General features: G+C 50.4%; 2 protein-coding genes across 2 annotated transcripts; both read left to right on the top strand.

Moving 5' to 3' along the window:
• Positions 1-878: 878 nt before the first annotated feature.
• LOC310934907 (photoreceptor outer segment membrane glycoprotein 2-like) lies at positions 879-2662 on the top strand (the record flags this gene model as incomplete). The annotated part of the gene is made up of 3 exons (XM_083898707.1): positions 879-1459; positions 1962-2208; positions 2450-2662. 3 exons carry the CDS (start codon positions 879-881, stop codon positions 2660-2662), a joined length of 1041 nt encoding a protein of 346 aa, XP_083754833.1.
• A 3670-nt stretch (positions 2663-6332) lies between these two features.
• LOC310935261 (creatine kinase B-type) lies at positions 6333-8768 on the top strand (the record flags this gene model as incomplete). Its single annotated transcript, XM_083899119.1, has 7 exons — positions 6333-6525; positions 6888-7042; positions 7167-7299; positions 7881-8052; positions 8145-8268; positions 8335-8524; positions 8590-8768. The coding sequence occupies 7 exons, from the start codon at positions 6333-6335 to the stop codon at positions 8766-8768; spliced, it is 1146 nt and encodes a 381-aa protein (XP_083755245.1).
• Positions 8769-9246: the final 478 nt, after the last annotated feature.

Here is a 9246-nt window from a genome sequence, read left to right as displayed (position 1 = left end):
AAAAGACAGAGACAAAAGTAGACGTGTACGACATTGATACACACAACAAACACAACACACAACACTCGTCCTCTTCAATCAGAAGCCAATCAGAAAGAAGGGGGCGTGGCCACCGGTGTTTGTTGGAGGGCGGGGCTTATTGTTGATACCCAATGACAAAGGTGTTAGAGTGGAAACATCGTCCTGTGATTGATTTAAATAACGAAACATAAATATGAATAAAAAGAGTTAATGAACAAAGACAGGAAATAAATCAACTATTATAATAAATACTAAAATAATAAACTCACTCATTCATTTACTCACTTCAACCACACGAGGGCCCTGGGGTTAACTGTTCATATATATATATATACATATATATACATATATATATTCATGATCCACTTCCTGTTCAGGTTTAGAGAACTACACCACCCAGTGGACACAAGGAGGAACTACACCAGCAGGTGTCTGTCAAACACAGCGTCATAACTTCAGCGTGTCCTCTGACAAGACACCTTTGTGTCTCTGCTGTGAGACACTTTGTCTCCTGTGAGACACTTTGTCTCCGCTGTGAGACACTTTGTCTCTCCTGTGAGACACTTTGTCTCTCCTGTGAGACAGACACAGCTGATGCGTCTCCGTCTCTCAGCTCATTTCAAGCTGATTATCTCTAAGAAGATTAGACGTCAGTCGTCAGGAAGCTGAAAACCTCTTCATGTCTCCACTGCTGGAGGACATGGACAGAGACGAGGACAGAGACGAGCTGAAGACGAGGACAGAGACGAGCTGTTGATGAGGACAGAGACGAGGTGCAGGGACATGAGGACAGAGAGAAGCAGCACCTGCTGGTCGTAGCTGGTAGTGCAGCTGGAGCCGATGCTGGGGGCGGAGTCATGGCTGTGGGTCAGCTGACGTTCACGAAGGCCGACAGAGAGAAACTGGCCGAGCTTCTCTGGATCCTGAACTGGATCTCTGTTCTCACCGGAGCGACGCTCTTCGCTCTGGGCGTTTTCCTCAAGCTTGAGATCCAGAAGTGGCAGGAAGTGATGTCAGACCAGGAAGTCCTCCGCGTGCCCCACATGCTAATGACCACGGGCGTGGCGGCCTGTGGCATCAACTTCCTGGGCGCTAAGATCTGCCTGGACTGTGCCGACACCAACAAGTTCCTGCGCTGGAAGCGGGTGATGATGCCGTATGTGGTCTGCACCTTCTTCTTCACCTTCTGCATCCTGCTGGGGGCGCTCATGTGCTACAGTGTTAGCGCTCAGCTGGAAGAGTCTCTGTTCTTAGGCCTGAGGGACGCCATGCGCTTCTATAAGGACACGGACACACCAGGACGCTGTCTCCTGAAGACCAGACTGGATCTGCTGCAGATCCACTTCCACTGCTGCGGGAACTCAGGTCACAGAGACTGGTTCAAGGTCCAGTGGATCAGCAACCGCTACCTGAACCTGAGCAGCAGCGCCGTGCTGGAGTGAGTTTAATGTAGCAGCTGTGCTAGGACTTCCTGTTCCTAACTCCGCCCCCTCCTCCTGATAACGTGAACATGTGCGGGAGTACTTCCTGTTCATAACTCCGCCCCCTGCCCCTCCTCCTCGTAGTGTTAACATGTACGGGAGTACTTCCTGTTCCTAACTCCGCCCCCTGCCCCTCCTCCTCGTAGCGTTAACATGTGCGGCAGTACTTCCTGTTCATAACTCCGCCCCCTGCCCCTCCTCCTCGTAGCGTTAACATGTGCGGCAGTACTTCCTGTTCATAACTCCGCCCCCTGCCCCTCCTCCTCGTAGCGTTAACATGTGCGGCAGTACTTCCTGTTCCTAACTCCGCCCCCTGCCCCTCCTCCTCATAGCGTTAACATGTGCGGCAGTACTTCCTGTTCCTAACTCCGCCCCCTGCCCCTCCTCCTCGTAGCGTTAACATGTGCGGCAGTACTTCCTGTTCCTAACTCCGCCCCCTGCCCCTCCTCCTCTCTGCAGCCGTCTCAGGAGTAATGTGGGCGGATACTTCCTGTTGGACAGCGTTCCATTTAGCTGCTGCAGCATCTTCTCGCCGCGTCCCTGCGTTCAGCAGCAGGTCAGCAATAGCTCCGCCCACTTTAACTACGACAGGAAGAGTCAGCTGCTGAACCTGTGGGGGCGGGGCTGTCGCCAGGCGCTGCACGACCACTACACCGCCATCATGGCGTCCGTCGGGGTCACAGTGCTCCTCGTCTGGCTGTTTGAGGTACTGCATGTCCTCAGGTGTTAGGGGGCGGGGCCTTCCACCATGTGACCCCTGGTGATGATGATAGAAAACATTGACTTTAATGATGATCTATTATTCTGTTAAATTGATACAATTACTTCATCTCAGGGTTAATCCTGGAATAATCCTGCTGTTCTTAAATAAAGGAAATAAAGTAAAAGATTGATATTTGGTGTCAGGATGTCTGGATATTTAGCCCCGCCCCTTCCTGTGCCCACAGCTGCTGGTCCTGACCGGCGTGCGGTACCTTCAGACCGCCACTGAGAACCTTCTGAGGCTAGGCCACGCCCACATGGCGTCTGACGGCTGGATCCTGGAGAAGAGTTTGACAGAAACGGCTCGTTTGAATCTGAAGATCATGAAGAATCTGAGCAAGTGTTACCAGACTGACGAGGACCCCAACATCAACACACACACACACACACCAGACTGACGAGGACCCAAACATCAACACACACACACACACACCAGACTGACGAGGACCCCAACATAAACACACACACACACACACCAGACTGACGAGGACCCCAACATCAACACACACACACACACCAGACTGACGAGGACCCCAACATCAACACACACACACACCAGACTGACGAGGACCCCAACATCAAAACACACACACACACCAGACTGACGAGGACCCCAACATCAACACACACACACACACACACACACACACACACACACACACACACACACACACACACACACACACACCCACACCCACACACACACACACACACACACACACACACACACACACACACACACACAGCATCCATCCTCTTGACCTTTGACCTTTGACCTGTTTCTCTTCTCGATGCCTTCATGTGTTTTCTCAACTCAACTCAACTCAACTTTATTTATAGAGCGCTTTAGGCAGCTAAAGCTGGTACAAAGTGCTTAACAGTACAATAAATAAAACATGGCACATAAAACATAGGAGACAAAATAAAAACAATAAAACTATAAAACAGTAACAATGTTTAAATAATAAAAAAACTATAAAACTATAAAACAATAAAAATGTTTAAACAATAAAACACTAAAACAAGAGCAGAGTCTCATGCTGAGTTGAACGCAGAAGAATAAAAATGTGTTTTAAGATGAGTTTTAAAAATGGACAGTGAGGGGGCCTGTCTAATATGAAGCGGGGGGGCGTTCCAAAGTTTGGGACCGGCAATGGAGAAAGCTCTTTCCCCTCTGAGCTTCCGTTTAGACCTCGGTACCTCCAGGAGCAGCTGGTCAGCTGACCTGAGGCACCGAGCAGGAGTGTAAGGATGGAGAAGCTCAGAGAGGTAAGGCGGGGCAAGACCATTTAAAGATTTAAAAACAAATAAAAGAATCTTAAAATGGACTCTAAAATGCACAGGCAGCCAGTGAAGGGAGGCCAAAATGGGAGTAATGTGCTCCCTCTTACGTGCTCCACGGGCGCCATTTTTTTCTGTCTTTTTGTGGGCGGGGCCTGTTACCAGGAAACACTGATGATGTAAGGACAGAAGCTCCGCCCCTCTGTAGCGGTCAATAAAGACATTTCAATTGAAAGTGTCTGGTGTTTGTCTCCTCCTGCTGGTCTGCTGTGGAACTGCAGCTGACTGTTGTCATGGTAACGATGACAAGGTGACTCCTTCACTCCTTCACTCCTCCCTCCTCTTCATGTTTCCTTCACTCCTCCCTCCTCTCCATGTTTCCTTCACTCCTCCCTCCTCTCCATGTTTCCTTCACTCCTCCCTCCTCTCCATGTTTCCTTCACTCCTTCCCTCCTCCCTCCTCCCTCCTCTCCATGTTTCCTTCACTCCTTCCCTCCTCCCTCCTCCCTCCTCTCCATGTTTCCTTCACTCCTTCACTCCTCCCTCCTCTCCATGTTTCCTTCACTCCTTCACTCCTCCCTCCTCTCCATGTTTCCTTCACTCCTCCCTCCTCTTCATGTTTCCTTCACTCCTTCCCTCCTCCCTCCTCCCTCCTCTCCATGTTTCCTTCACTCCTTCCCTCCTCCCTCCTCCCTCCTCTCCATGTTTCCTTCACTCCTTCCCTCCTCCCTCCTCTCCATGTTTCCTTCACTCCTTCCCTCCTCCCTCCTCCCTCCTCTCCATGTTTCCTTCACTCCTCCCTCCTCTCCATGTTTCCTTCACTCCTTCCCTCCTCCCTCCTCCCTCCTCTCCATGTTTCCTTCACTCCTTCCCTCCTCCCTCCTCCCTCCTCTCCATGTTTCCTTCACTCCTTCCCTCCTCCCTCCTCCCTCCTCTCCATGTTTCCTTCACTCCTTCACTCCTCCCTCCTCTCCATGTTTCCTTCACTCCTTCACTCCTCCCTCCTCTCCATGTTTCCTTCACTCCTCCCTCCTCTTCATGTTTCCTTCACTCCTTCCCTCCTCCCTCCTCCCTCCTCTCCATGTTTCCTTCACTCCTTCCCTCCTCCCTCCTCCCTCCTCTCCATGTTTCCTTCACTCCTTCCCTCCTCCCTCCTCCCTCCTCTCCATGTTTCCTTCACTCCTCCCTCCTCTCCATGTTTCCTTCACTCCTTCCCTCCTCCCTCCTCCCTCCTCTCCATGTTTCCTTCACTCCTTCACTCCTCCCTCCTCTCCATGTTTCCTTCACTCCTTCCCTCCTCCCTCCTCCCTCCTCTCCATGTTTCCTTCACTCCTTCACTCCTCCCTCCTCTCCATGTTTCCTTCACTCCTCCCTCCTCTCCATGTTTCCTTCACTCCTTCCCTCCTCCCTCCTCCCTCCTCTCCATGTTTCCTTCACTCCTTCCCTCCTCCCTCCTCCCTCCTCTCCATGTTTCATTCACTCCTTCACTCCTCCCTCCTCTCCATGTTTCATTCACTCCTTCACTCCTCCCTCCTCTCCATGTTTCCTTCACTCCTCCCTCCTCTCCATGTTTCCTTCACTCCTTCCCTCCTCCCTCCTCCCTCCTCTCCATCTTTCCTTCACTCCTTCCCTCCTCCCTCCTCCCTCCTCTCCATGTTTCATTCACTCCTTCCCTCCTCCCTCCTCCCTCCTCTCCATGTTTCATTCACTCCTTCACTCCTCCCTCCTCTCCATGTTTCCTTCTCTCCTTCACTCCTCCCTCCTCTTCATGTTTCCTTCACTCCTCCCTCCTCTTCATGTTTCCTTCACTCCTCCCTCCTCTCCATGTTTCCTTCACTCCTCCCTCCTCTCCATGTTTCCTTCACTCCTCCCTCCTCTTCATGTTTCCTTCCCTCCTCCTTCCTTATCACATTGGTGAACTGTCAGTGACATCACAGAGTGGGGGAGGGGCCTGTGTGTGAGTGACACCTTCATCACCGTTGCTTAGCAACATGACAGTAGCCTGAGACAGAGACCATGTGACCGTCAGCTGATCTCTGACCAATCAGATGAATGGACTGAAAATAGGAGCCAATGAGGAGCAAGTGTGAGGAGGGGGGCGGAGTATAAAAGACTGAGAGACGTTTAATCTGCAAGAGAAGAAGAAGACGCAGACGAAGACGACGACATCATCATCTTCATCATCTTCATCATCACAGACTGAGCAGAGGTAAGAACACTAACTATTCACTAACTATTAACTAACCATTAACTAACTATTCACTAACTATTCACTAACTATTCACTAACTATTCACTAACTATTCACTAACTATTCACTAACCATTAACTTACTATTCACTAACTATTAACTAACTATTCACTAACTATTAATACTGGTTATGATCACAGATATGTTTATTATTATATCTATTGAAATGTCTGTGTGTGTGTGTCTGTGTGTGTGTCTGTGTGTGTGTCTGTGTTGTGTGTGTGTGTGTGTGTGTGTGTGTGTGTGTGTGTGTGTGTGTGTGTGTGTGTGTGTGTTTACTCCTGACGTTGCTCAGATTTAAGAGGTTTTTACGTTCCATTAAAGGTGTTTTACAGTGTTTACGATGTTATTTTGCGATGTATTTTGCGATGTTTTTTTGCGATGTGTTTTACGATGTGTTTTACGATGTGTTTTACGATGTATTTTACGATGTGTTTTGCGATGTGATTTACGATGTTTTTTTCGATGTGTTTTACGATGTATTTTGCGATGTGTTCGCAGGTTGACCACCTGATTGACCACCTGGACGTTGTCGTCATGCCTTTCGGAAACACACATAACAAACTGAAGATGAACTATTTGGCGGAGCAGGAGTTTCCTGACCTCAGTCAACACAACAACCACATGGCTAAAGTCCTCACACCTGAGATCTACACTCACCTGAGGGACAAGGAGACGCCCAGTGGATTCACCCTGGACGACGTCATCCAGACCGGGGTCGACAACCCAGGTGAAGTGACCCAAACAGTCCTGCTAAGTCCTTCTTTAGACCACTTCCCTGAGTAAATCCTTCCCTCACACTAGCGGTGGATCTGGATCCTGCAGTCATGGAGTTACAGGGACCTGCAGCACAGGTCTTAGACCAGGTCTTAGACCAGGTCTTAGACCAGGAGGAATCTCTGCAGTTCAGCTGCTACATATTCTTATCATCTTTAATTGGATTGACTCGTTAGACGAGGCTAATATCTGCTCGCTAATTCCCTTACAGGAAGAAGGGAGGGGGAGGGGTTTTCACTTCCTGTCTGATGACTCCATTAATCCTCATCTGTTGTAAACATGTTCTGATGTTCTAACGTTCTAACGGTTCTTCAGGTCACCCCTTCATCATGACCGTGGGCTGCGTGGCCGGAGACGAGGAGACGTACGAGGTCTTCAAGGACCTGATGGACCCTGTGATCCAGGACCGCCACGGAGGATACAAGCCCTCAGACCAGCACAAGACGGACCTGAACCCTGACAACCTGCAGGTAAACAACACATGATGCTTAAGCCCCGCCCTCTCCGATCGGGCAGAGCTTAAAGATATACGATATCTTTAGAATATGTTTTCACATGACCTCTCACATGACCTCTAACCCCTCCCCTCCACAGGGTGGCGATGATCTGGATCCAAACTACGTGCTGAGCTCTCGGGTTCGGACGGGGCGGAGCCTCCGTGGCTTCTGTTTGCCGCCTCACTGCAGCCGCGGTGAACGCCGCGCCATCGAGAACCTGTCAATCCAGAGTACGGTCACATGATCAGAGACGGTTTCTGCTGAGTCACTGCAGATTTCCCATCATGCCTCAGTGAACGCAGCATTGTTATATAACTGTGAGCTGAGTGTGGAGTCAGACTCTTAATGAGACGAGAGCTCAGCCAATCAGTGTCCTTCATATTTAAATGAGCCTGGACTCAGAGACTGAAGTGGACTCAGAGACTGGACTGGAATCAGAGACTAAAGTGGACTCAGAGACTGAACTGGACTCAGAGACTGAAGTGGACTCAGAGATTGGACTGGACTCAGACTTTTGTTTTCCTGATCTTATCCCAGTAAACAAACATAAACTATAAATAAAAAAAAACTACACTAGGTGGCGATATTCTCCTGAGGTGATGTCACAGACCAAAACAACAAGCTTAGCATGTTTAGCATCTGCTCTGGTGTCCTCTTCCTTTGTGGACCGGCTTCTTCTACTGTTTCTGGGTCAAAGTCAAGGACCTTTCAAGGACTGGATTGAGGTGGTCTCAGGTCTGGTCTGTGGTCTCAGGTCTGGTCTGTGGTCTCAGGTCTGGTCTGTGGTCTCAGGTCTGGTCTGTGGTCTCAGGTCTGGACGTCCTGGACGGGGACCTGAAGGGGACGTACTACGCTCTGAAGGACATGACGGAGGACGAGCAGCAGCAGCTGATCGATGACCACTTCCTGTTTGATAAGCCGGTGTCTCCTCTGCTGCTGGCCTCAGGGATGGCTCGTGATTGGCCGGACGGCCGCGGCATCTGGTCAGTGTCAGGAAGTGTTGTCATGAAGCGTTGTCATGGAAACCAGAAGAAAAGCTGACTCACTTTCTTGTCTCCATGGCGACGACCTGCAGGCACAACGACAACAAGACCTTCCTGGTCTGGGTGAACGAGGAGGATCATCTGAGGGTGATCAGCATGCAGAGGGGCGGGGCCATGAGGGAGGTGTTCACCCGCTTCTGCAATGGACTCACCCAGGTAAGCTCCGCCCCCTCACCTGTCCACAGGTCTGTCTGTCCTCACCTGTCTCTCTCTCTCTGGCAGATCGAGGCCTTGTTCAAAGAGCGAGGTCATGAGTTCATGTGGAACGAGCACCTGGGCTACGTCCTCACCTGTCCGTCAAACCTGGGGACGGGACTTCGAGCCGGAGTTCACGTCAAACTCCCGAACCTCGGAAAACACGAGAAGTTTGGAGACGTTCTGAAGAGACTGAGGCTGCAGAAACGAGGCACAGGTGTGTGTGTGTGTGCGCGCTCAACCTGCCTCTGTGTGTGACATCACTTCCTGTTTGTGCGTCAGGTGGCGTGGACACAGCGGCGGTGGGCGGAGTCTTTGACATCTCCAACGCCGATCGTCTGGGCTTCTCTGAGGTGGAGCTGGTGCAGATGGTGGTGGACGGCGTCCACCTGCTGGTGAACATGGAGAAGTGTCTGGAGGCTGGAGACGACATCGATGACATGATCCCTGAGCACAAGTGACCTCTGACCTCTGACCTCTGACCTCTGACCCCGCCCCCACACGCACAACCACTAGAGCAGGGGTCACCGACCTTTTTGAGACAGAGAGCTACCGTAAGGGTAAAAAATAATATGGAGGGCTACCACATTAACATTTTTTTTTATTTGTTTACCATTTAAATGATTAATATTATGCATTAAACTGCATACACATTCATTCCAGTGCTTACTCCTAACGATTACCAGTTTTTATAAACAATATCAAAGATATTTTACTGAGCCATCATATGGATACATGCAAGTGAGGTGAAGTGAAGTGAGCCCGCGGGCACCGTATTGGCTGCCTGCGGGCTACCAGGTGCCCGCGGGCACCACGTTGGTGACCCCTGCACTAGAGCGTCCTGTAGGACGTGTAGAGTTTTAGTCTTCCAGCACCTGAGCGTCCTTATTTAAGCCCCGCCCCACTCACTTTCCCACAATGCATCAGGAGGCCGCGTAG

Source organism: Microchirus variegatus (genome assembly GCF_963457635.1).
Source record: "Microchirus variegatus genome assembly, chromosome: 12".
Lineage (NCBI taxonomy): Eukaryota > Metazoa > Chordata > Actinopteri > Pleuronectiformes > Soleidae > Microchirus > Microchirus variegatus.
Note: the sequence above shows the minus strand (reverse complement) of the source record. Positions and strands in the feature narration are given on the sequence as shown.